We start from the raw sequence: 17,808 nt of genomic DNA, 5'->3' as shown, positions 1-17,808 counted from the left end.
AAGAGGAATTAAAAACTGGATAATCTGCTTTAGTTAGTTAATTTCTAAAACAGTTTTTAAAGAAAGATTGTTGTTTTTACTTACATGATTACAATATCTAGGTAGGTTCTGTAATGGGGTAATTAGGAGCATGGAAGCTGATTGCTCAGATCTGGACTTGAATCCTGAGCCCCTCATTGACCAACTGTGTGGCTGTAGGCAAGCTCTGTAACCTCTATTTGCCTTAGTTTCTGCATTTACAAATTGAAAATAATATAGTATCTACGCCATAGGGCTGTTCATGAGAATTCAAAAAGATCATCCTTGTAAAGCTTCATTTATTGTTGTGTGATATATGAGCTAATAGATCTTAGCGTGATCAAGTAAGGATTCACTCACTCCTTTAGGGCCCTGACTAAAGTTAAATTTACAATCTATCTTTTTTAGTAAGAGTTGTTGTTGTTGGCTGCCACTGAGTTGGCCCCTGCCTCATGGTGACCCATGTACAACAGGATCAGACTCTGTGATCCATACAGTTTTCACAGGATGATTTTCACAAGTAGGTTGCCAGGCCTTTCTTCCTAGCCCATCTTAGTCTGGAAGCTTCACTGAAACCTGTTCAGCATCACAGCAACCAGGGGTTCCAACCAGACCGAACTGGTTCGAAGCACTGCTGAGAATTTGTCTTTCCACCCCAGAGATGCTAAATAAGAATCTACAGTTTAACAAGATCCCCAGGTGATTCTTATGGATAAGAATGCTCTACTAGTGGCTCTAGGAACTGGTCCCTAACCAGGCTATGCTGTAAAAATAAAAGACTCAAAACAAACATTACATGGGGAGGACTGACTGGGGTCAAAAAATAAATAAAATCTATGTGATTGGTGCAGAGCCAATAAATTGAACAGTTTTATTGTAACGGATAAAATGTAACTGTAAAAGCCAGAATATCCTCCTCGGTAATCTGCAGCCTCAGCTGGTCCAGAAAAGATAACTCTGACTTTAAGTTTGACATGTAAATTGTATTCCTGGGAAGAAATATGGAAAATTAAAAAAAAAAAAAATTAGAAGAACAAAACCAGAGAAATAAAAAATACATCCATGTAGTCTGCTGTAATCTGTTTTAATGTAAGTTTGCTGATCAACTCTTTATTAACTGCTATTCTTCTACCTTTTAAGATGTTATAAAATAGATGTATTAGATTTATGAAGAGTATAGCTGATTACATTTGAAAACAATCTTTAAATGTTTGTGGAAATAAAATCTGCTAAACTATTTTTTAAAAAATCAGCAGCATTAGCATCACCTGGGAATTTGTTAGAAATGCAAATTATCAGCAGGGGTTTGAACCAGAGCAAACTGGTTCAAAGTCCTGGTAGCAACACACAAGCCTTCAATGACAGACAGGTACGTGGTGGCTACACTTGAAGTGCACTGGCTGGGAAGTGAACCCAGGTCTTCCACATGGGAGGTGATAATTCTACCACTGAAACACCACTGCCCTAACAGTAACGATAGGGCTAGAAAAATACCTTGGAATCACTGAAGGTAAAATACCTTGGAATCACTGAAGGCGGAACTACCTGTGGAGTTAGAGAGGTGGACAGATAGCCCCATTGTTCAGAGACGGGTGGTAGAATTAGGACTGTGGGTTTTCAAGACATGAGAGGAAGAGCTGCTGGGCATCTGAAAGAGTTCTTGGAAAGGCAACCCTAACCCATTGCAAATGAGTTGACTTCTGACTCATAGCCACCCTACAGGACAGCGTAGAGGTACCCCATAGGGTTTCCAAGGCTGTAATCTTTACGGAAGCAGGCTGCTGCATCTTCCTCCATGGAGCAGCTGGTGGGTTCAAACCTCTGACCATTCAGCTACCAGTGGAACAAATAATCACCGTGCCACCAGAGCTCCTTTGGAGAGGGAAAATCAAACCAAACCAAATCTACTGTTGTCAAGTCAAATCTGACTCACAGTGACACTGTAGACAGAGTAGAATTGCCCCATAGGGTTTCCAAGGCTGTAAATCTACAGAAGCAGACTGCCATATTTTTCTCACGAGTAGAGAGGGAAAAGGGATGGTAATTCAGGTTATGAAAGAAGAACTGGCTTTGGCTGGACAGTCATAGGACCAGCTGGTGGCCAGTGAGGTAGCAAATTTAGCTTTCCTTTAATAATTTCCTCTGGTACAAGAAAAGGACTGAAAAAAAAAAATTCCAACCTCAAATATGTCTGGAAATGCTGGAGGATGTACTTAATACTTACGTTGGTAACAGTTCATTTGGAAAGGTGTTTTTACAGAACAGCTAACTGTTTAAAACCTTGGTAATGATCAGATCAAACAATAGCTATTATGTAAAGCATAGTAATCAGATTTCATTACCCTTTATCAGGTCTTTAGGGTCCCTCAAAATGTCTCAGGGATTTGCTTAAAAGCAGGGCTTCAAATCACTTCAAACCAGTTCAGTCATGGTTGATGAAACAAAACCAGAACAGAGCTGAATTTTTAAAATCTGGGTGAAGTGGACCAGGAAAAATTGTGGCTCAAAGCCCTGGAATGGGAGACTTGGAAGAGGTGTAGTAAGCCTTTTCAGGAGCCTGATGTGGGAAATGGGATTATTGCCAGGGCTGAGGAGAGCTATGCACATTCAAAATGGTGTGGACATTCAAAGCAGAGCAGTAGGCCAGCATTTTTGAGCAGGATACCACTGTTTCTGACTCTGCTGGTCAAGAGATTTGGTTGCTATGCAACACGCATGCTGCCCTTGTTTTCTAAGAGGAAGATTAAGTTTCTAGCAGGGCTTCAACCTGTAATTTTTCCCATTCTGCTTATTGTTCCACCGCATCCACATCTTAAAAATTTGGGTTAGTTCAGGTTTCGCTTTGTTGGCTATGACTGAACTGAGCAGGACCGGTTTGAGGCCCTGCTTAAAAATATGCTTAAGACAGTTTTGATCTACATCCTCTACTATTCTCAAGTGTTCATTTAACTGAAGCGTAAGGCTTAACAGTTTTGAATGTATTAAGCAGCAGTGCAGCAAAAGCTAAGAATAATCTAGGTGCTTTTATTTGGGAAACCCTGGTAGCATAGTGGTTAAGAGCTAGGGCTGCTAAACAAAAGGTCAGCAGTTCAAATTCATTACGTGCTCCTTGGAAACTCTATCGGACAGTCCTATAGGGTCACTATCAGTCGGAATTGAGTCAATGGCAGCAGCTTTGGCTTTTTTAGTTTATTTGTACACAATCTTTTAAGGAAAACTGGTTTTATTTTCCCATAAATGGCTTTGAACAGAGTGTCTCTGAAAAAGAATATGTTGGCCTTACATTTTATAAGGATCCTCTTTATTACTCACGGTTTGTTTTTAACCACACCAAAACGTCCCAATAGCTCATGACCAATTTCTCTTCCCATATTACAACAATGAAAAGGAGAGTCCCTGGGCACAATTACTACTCCTTGTGGAACCCTAAGTTCTTTTCTAAAACTTTTCATTTCTGTAATACCAAGTATGGCCTCTGTGCTAATTAAAACCTGAGGTATGTCTTGACTCATCAGAACTATATGTACTTTTTCTGAATTTAGTGTTCCAAATATTGTATTTGGCAAGGTCAGGAAACACTTTATGCTGTGAGTTCTTGGTGGTGGTACTGTTTAGCTCCGCATGGGATAGTATCTCAGGAGGGTTCTTAATCTTCTTTGCACTGTTGGTCACTTTGGCAGCCACGTGAAGCCCACGGACCTCGTCTCAGAAGAACATGATAAATGCATAAAATAAGGTACACGATATAAAAAACTGGTTACATTAAAATGCTGACACTTTGGAGACTGAGGGAGTTTTGAGAAGATTACAAGTATACCCCTCAAAAGAATTGGGGGGGCAGAAGACCGAAAGAGCCCTGCCGAGAAAATTTCCCTTTCTGACCCCTGAACGAATCCAATGAAACAAGTTAAATTTAGTTCAAAAAGCATTTTGTTCTCAGTTTGGTTCCATGTCTTCCCTTAGTTGCCATTACAGAAAGGCTTTCTTCGTAGCACAAAATTTAAATTTTTAAATAGTATCCAAAAGGCAATTGTTTTGTGAGTTTAAGAGGAAGCCAATTAGCAGAAACAGAATTGCTCAACTCCTCAAAGGTGGGGGATTGAAGAGAAAGAAAACCCCATCTCGAATTCTCTAATATCTCCCCATAACAACAGAACTTGACATTCTCCTTAGCAGCTGTTTATCTTCTCTGGGAACTGGAAAGAAGCTCCCCCAAGAGAAAAACTCATACAGGTAATGGGAAGAGTGGGAGAAAAGCTGCCATCCTGAGTCTGAGACCAAATTTAACTTAAATAAACTTCAAAAGAAAAGGAAAACCTCTTCAAAGTTGTATAAATTTCTAAAGAAAGGCAAGGGTGAGATAATAAAACATATAAGAAATGATATCTATCAACATTTGATGTAATTTAGAACAGCATAATGAAAAATATTTGTTTGGTGATAGCTAGTTACATTTAATGGTTTAAGAAAGCAATCTCATTTTTTTTAAACTTGGAAACTTATTGTAATCGAGTCCTGATAGTAAGAGCAAAGTTCACGATCAGTGCCCCCAAGGCAATATTCATATACTTATTTTTGGATGCAATTAAGAAGTCCACCCTTAAAATGCAGAATCACAAACACAAACATCAAAGTGTGATAGTCATGCCAAAAATAAAAATAAATAAGTACACCAAGATGAGGCTATTAAAATTTTTCCATGATATCAAAATCTGTAGGCAAGGAAACACGTGCACCAAGGTTCTTTGCAGCACTATTTACAATAGCCAAAAGGTAGAAACAACTCAAGTGTCCATCAACAGATGTATAAATAAACAAAATATGGCACAGCCATATAATGAACTATACCAAGTTATAGAAAGAAATAAAGTTCTGATTCATGCCACGACATAGATCAACCTTGAAAACATTATGTTGAGTGAAATAAGTCAGATATAAAAGGACAAATACATAATCCCACTCATATGAAATATCTAGAACAGTCAAATGCATAGAGACCAAAATTTACCCGTGGTTATTGGGCTGGAGGAAGATGGAATGGAGAGTTTTTGCTTAAGGGACACTGAGCTTCTGTTCGGGGTGATGAAAAGCTTTTGGAAATGGATAGTGGTAATGGTTGCACAATAAGGTGAGTGCAATTAATGTTACTGAATTGTACACTTAAAACGGCAAACATTTTGTTACATATATTTTACCACAATAAAAAATTTTTTTAATGTATAAAAAAAAATAGGCAAAGAAAAATATATTTTTTTCTTTTTCTTCCTTCTTTTTTTTTTTTTTTTACTTAGAACAAGCTCTATTTTACCAGAGTATTTGACTTTCATCCTGTATGAAAGAGTTCCTGGTAGTCTAAAGTTGTCTTTCCTCGAGTTCAGATTGGAATCATAGTAAATACACAGGCTCAGGCATCTCCTAGATTTCAAATCTGAGTTTTACCACAAAATGGTTGTGTGACCTCTGGCAAGGCGCTTAACATCTCCCAGCCTTACCTGTAAAAAGGGGGCAAATACCACCGACCTCAGAGGGATGTGCTAAGAATGTAGGTCAAAGTAACTGCTCAGCGACTGGAGCTGAATGCTAGCTCACTTCCCTCACCAGTGTATACCTTTATTTTTACTCAGTTGTGCTTGCCCAAAACCACATTTAACAAGCACAACAGTAAATAAGTCAGATCATCTCGAATACTCACCATGATAAGGTTGGTCACAAAGGCTCTCCTCTGTGCCTCCTTTCATCCAGACATCAGATGAATTTGCACTTGCTATTGCATGTCCATCCTTCAGAGTCAGCCTGTACTGTGCAGCACCATGCAGAGAGTTGTGCTCACACTTCCACCACAGCATGGCAGTCGAGTCACAGGTAAACATTCTCAAGGAATCCAATGGTTTGGTAATATTTAGGCCGAGGCACTTCTGGGATTGCAAATGAAAGAGCCGATGCTGGGACACCCATTTCCACAACATGTCCCCGGTTTTCTGACAGTCCTTTGCTACAATCCAGTCATTCAGTGGCTTGATGCACTTGCCCGTGTTGGCATTGACGATGGTGAATGGGTCATTACCTGGGTGAAGACAGTCAAGGAAGATATTTCAGGATTCTGAATTATATGATCAATGTGTCTTGGTCCTTGCTTTCTGAGGAGAGTCTGAGGGCCACTGGCTTGTTCCTACTCTCAGTACTTTATAACCTGCCATGTACTACACAAAGGTAAAAAAAAGGACAGTCGTGGCCTGAGGACAGAGGCTTCAGAAATGGACCATCTGGTTCAAATGCTGCCTCTGCTACTTCTTAACCATGTGACCAGGCCAAGTTATTTAATCACTTTGTGCCTCAGTTTTCTCTATGGGTAAAATAAGGAAAATAACAGTACCTACTTCATACAGTTACTGTGAAGATTAAGTGAGCTAATACATATAAAGCACTTAGAACAGTACGTGTATTTGCTATTGTAATTCCATGAGAGAAGCTCCTTAAGTTTTCATATTCCTTAGACAGGTGGTCTGTGGTCAATGAAAAATAAGCTGAGCCGTTTGTGACCACAACCCTGACTTGCTCACACTTTGGCCTCTGCAGCAGGATAAAGTATGACATGATGAATGTGTATTTGGCTCTCACTGTCTGCAAGGTTGCTATGAGTCGGAACCGACTCGACGGCACTGGGTTTGGGTTTTTGGGTCTGTTCCCTGCCCCTGGCTGAAGCATGTAGCCAGTCCTCTGTTCTGCTCCTCTGCCTCAGGGGAAGTTAGTGCAGCAAGGCAGAAGGAGAATTTGCTCAAAGACAGCCTTTCCCCCTCCACTCCATACCCCACCCCCCTTACCCCCCCAACCCCATCCCAGACCTTTGGTGGAAGCTAAGCTCACTGAGGTATCTCAGAGGAGATGGGGAGCCTTCTGTGAGAGCAGAAGTAGAAGAGTGGTGTAAAGGGGTGAGAGGAAATGGAGGTCTGGGTTCTGAGAGTAGGAAGGATGTATTGCCAGCTCCACAGAAGCACCTCCAGAAAGGTGACAGTACCTAGGGAAGGTGGGGTGGGCGGGACTGACTGTGTGGATCACCTAGGGAGACGGGACCCTGAGCTTCAGGAATCACCTGAGCGACTGGATTCAACAGCCCGGGAGATTACTCTTTTCCATTTACTATACATATTTTACTTCTGGGACACCCACGGACTTAACAACCTCTTACGAACTCTGGAAGACTATAGGAAATAACGAGTGTGTGTGAAAGACTAAAGGGAGCTACTCCCTGAATGTTTTACTAAAGACCTGCATCTTTCCATGAGCTGGGGAAGACTCCAGTGATCACAAAAAGGGAAGTTCTGCGGACTTGGTGGACTGGGAGCTCGGAATCAAATTTAGTTTGGTTTCATAAAAATAAAGCAATGCATTGTTTTCCTTCCACACCTGAACTTCTGTAGCAAGATTCACAACTTTTACAACAGACTCTTGCTGTTAGTTGCCAGCCAAGTTGATTGTGGCTCATGGCAAGCCCACGCAAGCAGAGTAAAACTGTTCCACAGGGTTTTCAGGAAACCCTGGTGACATAGTGGTTAAGTGCTAACCAGAAGGTAGGCAGTTTGAATTCACCAGGCGCTCCTTGGAAACTCTATGGGCCAGTTCTACTCTGTCCTATAGGGTCACTATGAGCCAGAATCAACTAGACGGCAATGGGTTTTTTTTGTTTTGTTTTGTTTTTTTTTGGTTTTGGGCTGTGGCCTTTCAGAATGGACCTCTGGGTGGGTTCAAACCACCCACCTTTCATTTAATAGTTGAGTGCTTACCAGTTTGTACCACCCTGGAACTCCTTAAAACAGACTACAGTTGAACAATTTAGTCAGTTTTTTTATAAAAAAAAAAAAAATTTTTTTTTTTAGATAATTATAGCACAGAACATGTTGAGGGTGAAGCTGGAATATTTTAGACAAGCTTAAACAACCACTGTCAATGAACCAAGGAGTTAAGTAGAGCGACCGTAAAATTTTGGTCCCCGAAAAGGTACCTGTATTTTGATACCAGTTTCACAATCACTGGTTTTACCAACGCCAGATGCCTTTTCTAGTCATGGTTCATGGGTTTTCAGAGTTCAAAATTCTCATACTGGGGAATGATGACTTCAGGGGAATTTCACCATGTAAATAATAAGAATAAAATTAAATCCAACTAGAGTTTGGACTCCCGACACAATTTTTTTTTTCTTTAAATACCAGCTACAGAAACAATAAGAACAATAAAAAAAAAAAATCCTTTAAGGCTTAAAGTTATTTCTGTTTTCAAATCTCTATATTAAAGAGTACCACTCACATTTTCTCTAACACCCTTCTCTCACATAGTCAATAGCCATCCAGGTCCTTAATCTACCTCTTTCCCAAACTATATTCTCCCACCTCTCCAAAATGAATCTTGTGTTCCAAAGTATCAGGAATTACAATAGAAAAAAAAAAAAAAACTTGCTCCTACAGGAGAATGGGTGGCCGCCACCATTGCCAGAACCTTCCTCTCTCCCGCCCTGTACTCTCACTGGCCTCTCTCTGGGCACTGTGCTCTGTGTCCCTTAACCCGAAGCAGGTGAACTGAGAAAGCTGCAGTTTTGCCTCCCTTTGCATCTTAGAGTTCTAGAGTTTTCAAGTTTCCTTCTCGGAATCCAGTGCAGTCCAGTGGAAAGAGCAGGGGAATAAGGAGTTAGGGGTCCCAGGGTGAAGACCAACATCTGCTACCAGTCAACCAGGAGAACTTGGCAGGTCACTAACCAACCCAGGGCCCTCGTTTCTTCAAACGTAAGATGAAAGCTGTGAGACAGAAGATATGGAAAGCCATTTCTAGTGGTAACATCTTACGGTTCCATAAGACAATGGCTTCCCTAGCCTTGAGGGCTTTGCTAGTCTTTGCTGAGTTTGACTCATACTATTCTTGATCAGATGTCCACAACCTTATTATGTCATGCTACTGCCATTTCACATCATTCTAATCTTACTTGTATCGGACATGTGCACTTAGGTGACGGTGCTGCTTTATAAATATTCTTTGGAAAGTAAAAAAAAAAATTTACCCTTTCCCATTTACTACACATGTTTTACTTCTGGGACATCTGTGGACTTAACAAACTCTTATGAACTTTGAAACACTATAGGAGAGGTATGGAGTAGCACCGAGGAGCAATTACCGAATTGCTAACATCTCTGAAGGTAGATACCTGCTCTCAGTCTAAACATATATTTGAACCAAATACGCAAAACCAATGTTTAACACCTATAGTAGTCACTTAGCAAGGGTATTAATCATTGATATGATTTAAGGAAACTTGTTATTAGCCTTCACACATAATACATAACCATTCACACATAATACGCCAGTTAGGGAGAGTACTGTGCACCTTCATGTTTTCTCATCTCCTTCTTCACCCTTAGCAGGAGCTGTTCACTCCGCCTGAGTCTTGTGATCCTTTTGGGATGATACGTAGAAGAGAGATAAGAAGAACCGAGGAAGTGTAAAATAATTCCATATCTAGAAAATCTGCTATTAGATACTGAAAATATTTTAGAAATGTATTACACTCTGAAAATGCAATTACAGAGCAATTTATAAAACATTATTGATAGATTTATGTCACATCTTGTTCACTTTACAACCTCACGCTGATCCTAAATGGAATTTTAACTGTTACCTTCAAATGCAGTATTAGGACAAATCTAAAAGGCAGAGGTTGATTAAAAAAAAAAAAAAAAGCTTCATTACCCCTAATAGCACTTTTTGTATGTTTCATTTTATATAAAAAGGAAATGGCTAAAAAGCATTATCATAAATTGAAAGTGAATTTTTAGTATTTCCACAACCCTCAAAGGAAAACTATTTCTCTCGGTGTTATCTGATTGTCTGATCACTGCACAACCCTTTTCTGATAAGTTGTAAGCCAAAGAGCTTTGCACATTCTGAAAGAAGCTGGATATCGACATTTTATAAGCCACAGACAAATGGAGAGTGAAATGGCTTGGCAAGGCAAGAGAATGAAGCTTACAGCATTTATAGTTTCAGGGGAACTTCCACAACTCACGCTGCAGGCACTTTGTGGAGTCTCTACTGTGCGTGCAGAGTGGATGAATGCAGTAGGAGAGAATCAGAAGTTGGGGTTTGCTAGTTGAATAACAGGCCCTGAAGTGGTGCCTGGGTCCATGGCAGTTGCCTGGGAGCCAGAAAGTCATGGGATACAGATTGGTTGGTGTGGGCTGGCAGATACCTCAGGAGTCCCTGAAGGATTGATTTACTTCAAGCTGTTACCTCTCCAAGAAGCAGGTAAAAAGGAAACTAAGCAATTGGCATCTCCCCAAGGACACAGAGGTTCTCCTTCTGCTACTGGGCAATGGAGCCCACTTGCACAAGCCTAGCTGCTTACATGCCATCAACAGCATCAGGAAGCTGACACACTGCCAAACAAGCAATCAAAATGGCTGAGGTTTCAAAATTCCGATGTATCCCCTAATAAGGCCACAAATTTAGTCTCAGGGTGAGAGAAGGTTGACCGGAGCTGCTTAGGTTGAGAAAGGATACAGGAAAACAAATACTTGCGGGAACCTACTGCAGGGAGAAAGTAGTTAAGCCAAGTGCTCTTGCTTTGGGTGGGTGGAAAGCACAATGACTGTAGAGACTGCAAAAATAAAGGAAAACTTGAATTCTGTGGGGACACAGAACAGGGCTAAAGTAAGTGTAGGAGGAATCAAAGAGGTTAGTGATTGAAAGTTTAGTATATTTTTACTTTATTTAGTTGCTGCAGAGAAATTTTCCTTAGGGAGTTGCAGGGCAGGCAACATAGAATTCTCACAGCAATAAAGGACTGCATTATTAATCGATTTTTTGGCAGTTCCTAACACCTAGAATGTCAGAGAAGAATGGGGAGGAATGATTCAAAGCAGGATCCATTAAATGGTCCTTGAAGTAAACAGGGTGATATCACTCACACTCTGAGAAACCTCTTCCCTTCACTCTCTGAAGAAAGCCTAAATTGGATCATAACAGATTAGTTACAAAGAAAATTAAGACCCACAAGCAATTTAGCAACATTTTTCAAAAACTCTCTTGACCATATGACAGACATATTTACATCAACAACAAAGAGTAGTTGCTGAGGCTGCTTATGTACAACCAAAATCCTCATGGGATATAGTTTCTTGATATGGAGTTTTAGGGTCATGGTTTCATGGGACACCCCAGTTAATTGGCCTAATAATTTGTTTACTGCCTCTGTTCATTGCGTAGCGCCTGGGGTCTTAAAAGCTTGCAATCGGCCATCCAAGCCAGTACAATTGGTCTCTATTTGCCTGGAGCAACAGAAAAAGAAGGAGAGTCAGGAATAGAAGGATATGGAATTTGTGCCTATTGCCTCCATGAACAACTGCCTCCTTTCCTATGAGACCAGAAGAACTGGATGGTGTCCAGCTACCATTCCTAAACACTTTGATCAAAGCTTCTATAGAAGAATTCCAATCAAAAGGTGGGAAATGATGCAACCACTTTGGAAAACGATATGGCACTTCCTTATAAAGCTAGAAATGGAAATACCGTATGATCCAGCAATCCCACTCCTAGGAATATATCCTAGAAAAATAAGAGTCATCACAAGAATAGACATATGCACACCCATGTTCACTGCAGCTTTGTTCACAATAGCAAAAAATGGAAACAACCTAGATGCCCATCAACAGATGAATGGATAAACTGGGGTACATATACACAATGGAGTATTATGCAACGATAAAGAACAATGAATCTGTGAAACATCTCATAACATAGATGAATCTGGAGGGCATTATGCTGAGTGAAATAAGTCAATCACAAAAGGACAAATATTGTATGAGACCACTACTGTAAAATGCATGAAAAGGTTTACATACAAAAAGAAACAATCTTTGATCGTTACGAGGAAGGGGAGGGGTGGAGATGGAAAAACACTTAATAGCCAATAGAAAAGCGGAAACTTTGGTGAAGAGTAAGACAGTACACAATACTGGGGAAGCCAGCACAACCTGTACAAGGCAAGGCCATGGAAGCTCCAAGGACACATCCAAACTCCCTAGGGACCAAACTGCTGGGCTGAGGGCTGTGGGGAATATCTAGCTCAACTGACATAACATAGTTAATAAAGAATATGTTCTACATTATACTTTGGTGAGTAGCATCTCAGGTCTTAAAAGCCTGTGAGCAGCCATGTAGGATATTCCAATGGTCTCTCCCCTTCGGGAGCAAGGAAGAATAAAGAAAACTAAAGATACAAGGGAAAGATTAGTCCAAAGGACTAATGGACCACATCTACCATGGCCTCCACCAGATTGAGTCCAGTACAAGAGGATGGTGCCCGGCTACCACCACTGACTGCTCTGACAGGGATCACAGTAGAGGGTCCTGGACAGAGCTGGAGAAAAATGTAGAACAAAATTCTAACCCAAAAAGAAAGACCAGACTTACAGGCCTGACAAATACTGGAAAAACCCTGAGATTATGGCCCCTGGGCACCCATTCAGCTCAGTAGTGAGGTCAGTCCTGAGGTTTACCCTTCAGCCAAAGATTCAACAGGGCCATGGAGCAAAACAAGACTAAAGGGGTACGCCAGCCCTGGGGCAGGGACTGGAAGGCAGGAGGGAACAGGAAAGCTGTTAATAGGTAACCCAGGGTTGAGAAGCGAGAGTGTTGACATGTCGTGGGATTGTTAACCAATGTTATAGAACAATGTGTGTACTAACTGTTTGATGGGAAAGTAGTTTGTTCTGTAAACCTTCACCTACAGTACAACAAATAAAAATTAAAAAAAAGGGGGGAAATGTAAAACAGAACTTCAAATTCTCACGGGCTCCAGATTTCTGGAGCCATGAAAATTGGATGAAGCCCTGAAACTACTGTCCTGATATAATTTTTAAACCATAAACCAAAAATGTCCCCTGCATAGAGGGGCCCGGGACACAGCAGGAGAAAAATGTGGAACAAAATTCAAATTCACACACACACACAAAAAAGACCAGGCTTGCTGGTCTGACAGAGACTGGAGAAACTCCAAGAGTATGGCCCCCAGAAACCCTTTTAACTCAGTACTGAAGTCACTCCTGAGGTTCATCCTTCAGCCAAAGATTAGACATGTCTATAAAGACAGCAATAACACACATGAACAACGCGCTTCATAGTTCAGTCATGTATACAAGATTAATGGACATGCCACCCCAAAAGCAAAGATGAGAAGGCAGGAAGGGACAGGAAAACTGGACCAATAAAAATAGGGAACTTGGGGTGGAGAAAGGGAGAGTGTTGACACATCGTGGGATTGGCAACCAATGTCACAAAACAATTTGTGTATTAACGGTTTAAAGAGAAACTAATTGCTCTGTAAACTTTCACCAAAACCACACACACACACACACACACACAAATCCCCTGGAGTCTTCCTAAAACTATAGTTTAACTAGTGAAAAATGTCTGCCTTGAGCATTATGCTCTTTTATGAACTATTTATGGGACCAAATTGACATCAGCAACTTGGAAGATTAGACTGGAACCTTAGAGGGCAGTGAATTTATGTAGAGGGAGGAACATCTCAGGAAAGGAGGGTGAGAATGGTTGCACAACTCGAACAATGTAATCAATGTCACTAATTTATATCTGTAGAAGCTGTTGAACGAGTGTGTGTTTTGCTGTGTATAATCTCAATAACAGCAAAACAAACAAAATCTTTAAAAAATGAAAACAAAAAACACCTCTCTTGACCAGATTTCGCTTCCTCATACAGATAACATAAGCGGTTGGTGGGGAAGACCATGATACTCATCATACAGCCTGACCAAGAAACAAAGCCCTCAGCACACCTTTTGCAAAGGCAAAAAGAGAAAGTAAAAGCAATCTCCTAAATGCTGCCAAGGGGGATGGTGGGGCTGGCACTACCCTGAGCAACAGGCAAGGACGTCTGTTCCTGGTCCTGCTTCCTCAGAGACAGACAGGAGGTCCCAGCTTCGGTCGGTCGTTTGAAACTCAGAAACTAATAAGCAGGAAAGGTAGCTGCTCTAGGCGGTGGGTGAGGACATCATGGCAAAGTTATGCTCCTGGTCACATTCGGAGATTGCTTAACCAGACCCCTTTCTAACGCGCACGGTGGGCCCTGGGAGGTCGCGGAATCATTGCTCATCCTTGGTGCTGTGAGTGGAAGTACCTCCGACGCAGGGGCGAAGGAGGGGAGAAAACGAACGAGATGGGGGCGTAGGGAGTTCTGGGGCACCCCATACTCCAGGCAAGGAACATTTTAAAGGACAGGCGACGAGGAAGGGGCGGGGGAGCCTTTCAGAAGAGACTGTGGGCCTCGTCTACCGTGGACTCCGGTCCCTCCAGCACCAGAAAAGCCCTGCCCACTTGCGTCCCACCGCTCCCTTCTCCCGACCCCCGAGGGCAGTGCAGCGCCATCTCCGCCAGGTCTCCCCTTCCGCTCATTTTCGGAATCCAGACTCCCGTGAAAAGCACGCGGTGACCTGACGCCGGAGCACAGTCCTGACCCGCGTCTCGGAAAGTCGGCCGAGCTGGGAGAGTTGAGGCCAGCGCCGCTGGACCGGCTGTCGGGCGGACGCGCCCGCAGTTACCTGTGGGGCCAGAGGGCTCTGCACGGCCCAAGCACCGGAGGAGCAGCAAGAGGAACCCCGCCGCGCAGCGGGGAGTCGCCCAGCGCGTCCTCATCCTGAACCGGCCTCAGCGGCCAGACCCCGTCCTCGGGCGCAAGCTACACCCACTCCTGCCGGTGAGTCTGGCTAGTCCGCCCGCGCCTTTGCCTGGGGCCTCCAGGGGCGCCCTGGCCCCGCCCCAATTCCTTGGGCCAATCAGATCTGCGTCTCCTTGGGGCGGGTGGGGAGTTCCCAGGGAGGAGGGAGCCCGAAGCCCAGAGAGCTGTGAGCACCTGCAGGGCGCTGGGTTGGCGTGGAGGCAAGCAGTGCGTGCCGAGGGTGCGAGCGGGGCGCCGCGCAAGCTCTTGCGCCGAGGGGTCCTGACCCCGGCCACTTCATCAACAAAGTTTGGGAGACCTGGCACTTGGTGGGACTTGATATCGCCCTGGAGGGCGGGTTTAGCCAGTTGCCCCCTGCCTAGCGCACCGCACTCAGGAATGGCTCCTCCAACCCACAGGTCTGTTGAGAAGGCAACCACAGCCTCTCTTACCGCATAGGGGAAAGTGCACACCGTCGTGTGGCAGCTTGTTGTTGTTGTTAGGTGCCACGGAGTCGGTTTTGGCTCCTAGCGACCCTGTAGACAACAGAAAGAAATGGGGGTACTGCGCCATCCTCACAGTGGCTGCTATGTTTGAGCCCCTGTGTCAGTCCAACTATTTGGGGGTCTTTCTCTTTTTCACTGACACTCCGCCAAGCATGATGTCCTTCTCCAAGGACTGCTCCCTCCTGATAACATGTCCAAAGTAAGTGAGACGAAATCTCGATATCCTCGCTTCTAAGGAGCATTCTGGCTAATTCTTCCATGACAGTTTTGTTCCTTTTTGTGGCACTCCATTGGTATATATCTTAATTCAAATGCATTGATTCTTCTTCAGGTTTTCCGTATTCTTTATCCAGCTTTCGCATGCTTATGAGGTGATTGAAAATACCATGGCTTGAATCAGATTCCCCTTAGTCCTCTAAGTGACATCTTCGCTTTTTTACACTTTAAAGAAGTCTTTGACAGCACAGATTTGTCCAGTACAATAGTCCTTTGATTTCTTGACTGCTGCTTCCATAAGTGTTGATTGTGGATCCAAGTAAAATGAAATCCTTGACAGCTTCAGTATTTTTTACTGTTTATCATAAAGTTACTTTTTGGTCCTGTTGTGAGGATTTTTGTTTTCTTTTATGTTGAGGTGTAATGCATACTGAAGGCTGTAGTCTTTGATCATCATCAGTAAGTGCTTCAAGTCCTGTTCACTTTCAGCAAGCAAGGTTGTGTCACCTGCATATTGCAGTTTGTTGATGTGTCTTCCTCCAATCCTTCATATAGTCCGGCTTCTCGGATTATTTGCTCAGCATACAGATTGAATAAGCATGGTGAAAGAACACAACCCTTCCCTGATGCACAACTTTCTTGATTTTAAAACATGCAGTATCTCCTTTTTCTGTTTGAATGGCTGCCTCTTGTTCTACGTACAGGTTCCACATGAGCACAATTAAGTGTTCTGGAATTCCTATTCTTTGCAATGTTATCCATAATTTGTTACGATCCACACAGTTAAATCCCTTTGCATAGTCAATAAAACACAGGTAAACATCTCTCTGGCATTCTCTCCTTTCAGTCAAGATTCATCTGACATCAGCAATGGTATTCCTTGTTCCACATCCTCTCTGAATCTGGCTTGAATTTCTGGCAGATGTACTGTTACAGCCACTTTTGAATTTTTTTCAGTAAAATTTTACTTGGAGCACTGGTGGCAGATATTAATCATATTGTTTGATAATTTCTGCATTCTGTTGGGTCACCTTTCTTTGGAATGGGCACAAATATGGATCTCTTCCAGTCAGTTGGCCATGTAGCTGTCTTCCAAATTTCTTGGCATAGGTGACTGAGCACTTCCAGTCCTGCGTGCATTTGTTGAAACATCTGAATTGGTACTCCATCAATTCCTAGAGCCTTGTTTTTTGCCAATGCCTTTAGTACAGCTTGGACTTCTTCCTTCATTATCATCGGTTCTTGATCATATGCTATATGGTTGAACATCAATCAATTATTTCTGGTATGTGGACTTGCCAGATGAAATACACAGGAGTCAAATTGACTATATTAGTGGAAAGAGATGATGGGGAAGCTCGATATCATCCGTTAGCACAAGGCCAAGATCTGAGGAACAGACCAGCAATTGCTCATATGCAAGTTCGAGTTGAAGCTGAAGAAAATTAAAACAAGTCCAAAAGAGCCAAAGCCTGACCTTGTGTATATACTACCTAGATTTAGATCATGTCAGGATTAGATTTGATGCATCAAACACTAATGACCAAAGACCAGATGAGTTGTAGAATAACATCCAGGACATCATACATGAAGAAAGCAAGAGGTCATTAAAAAGACAGGAAGGAAAGAAAAGACTAAAATGGATCTCAGAAGAGACTCTGATACTTGCTTGTGAATGTAGAGTAGCTAAATCAAATGGAAGAAACGATGAAGTAAAAGAGCTGAACGGAAGTTTCTAAAGGGCAGCTTCGGAAGACAAAGTTATATAATGAAATGTGCAAAGATCTGGAGTTAGAAAACCAAAAGAAAGAACACAACATTTCTCAAGCTGAAAGAACTGAAGAAAAAAGTCAGGCCTCGAGTTGCAATATTGAAGGACTGTATGGGCAAAATATTGAACAATATAGGAGTCATCAAAAGAAGGTGAAAGGATTATGTGATCCTCCTTTTATAAGAAGACAATAATAGATAAATATAGAGAGACCAATGTTCATTGGTGGTTACCAGGCAGGGAGGGGGGAGGGGTGGAGAAAGTAAGTTTTATACCCTAGAGACTAGTAGTTAGTTTTGGTGATGGAAAAAGTGGCCCTGAATATGGATGTTGTAAGCACAGCACAACCAAAGTAAAAACAAGAGTTTGAGTAATATGGATATGTATAGGCAAATTGGTATACAGGTAGGTACAGGTGTGTACACAGGTGAGAACAGATAGAAGTATAAAACTGAAAAAAACCACATCGGTTGCCATCGAGTCGATTCCAACTCATAGCGACCGTATAGAACAGAGTAGAGCTGCCCCATAGAGTTTCCAAGGAGTACCTGGGAGATTTGAACTGCTCACCCTTTGGTTAG

At 42.3% G+C, this 17,808-nt stretch overlaps 1 protein-coding gene across 2 annotated transcripts in view; it reads right to left on the bottom strand.

The window, feature by feature from the left end:
- Positions 1 to 14,798, bottom strand: part of LOC100665193 (CD302 antigen) — a 157,928-nt gene extending 143,130 nt beyond the window's left edge. The window contains exons 1-2 of one of the 2 annotated variants that reach the window (XM_064287097.1): positions 14,619 to 14,798; positions 5,711 to 6,082 (exon numbers count right to left, since the gene is read on the bottom strand). In XM_064287097.1, the coding sequence (XP_064143167.1) occupies positions 5,711 to 6,082; positions 14,619 to 14,712 (466 nt within the window). In that variant the 5' untranslated portion in view covers positions 14,713 to 14,798. The remainder of the gene's footprint in view (positions 1 to 5,710; positions 6,083 to 14,618) is intronic. The other variant, XM_064287095.1, reaches the window with a different exon arrangement.
- Positions 14,799 to 17,808: the final 3,010 nt, after the last annotated feature.

The sequence above is a fragment of the Loxodonta africana genome, chromosome 6, assembly GCF_030014295.1.
Source record: "Loxodonta africana isolate mLoxAfr1 chromosome 6, mLoxAfr1.hap2, whole genome shotgun sequence".
NCBI lineage: Eukaryota > Metazoa > Chordata > Mammalia > Proboscidea > Elephantidae > Loxodonta > Loxodonta africana.
Note: the sequence above shows the minus strand (reverse complement) of the source record. Positions and strands in the feature narration are given on the sequence as shown.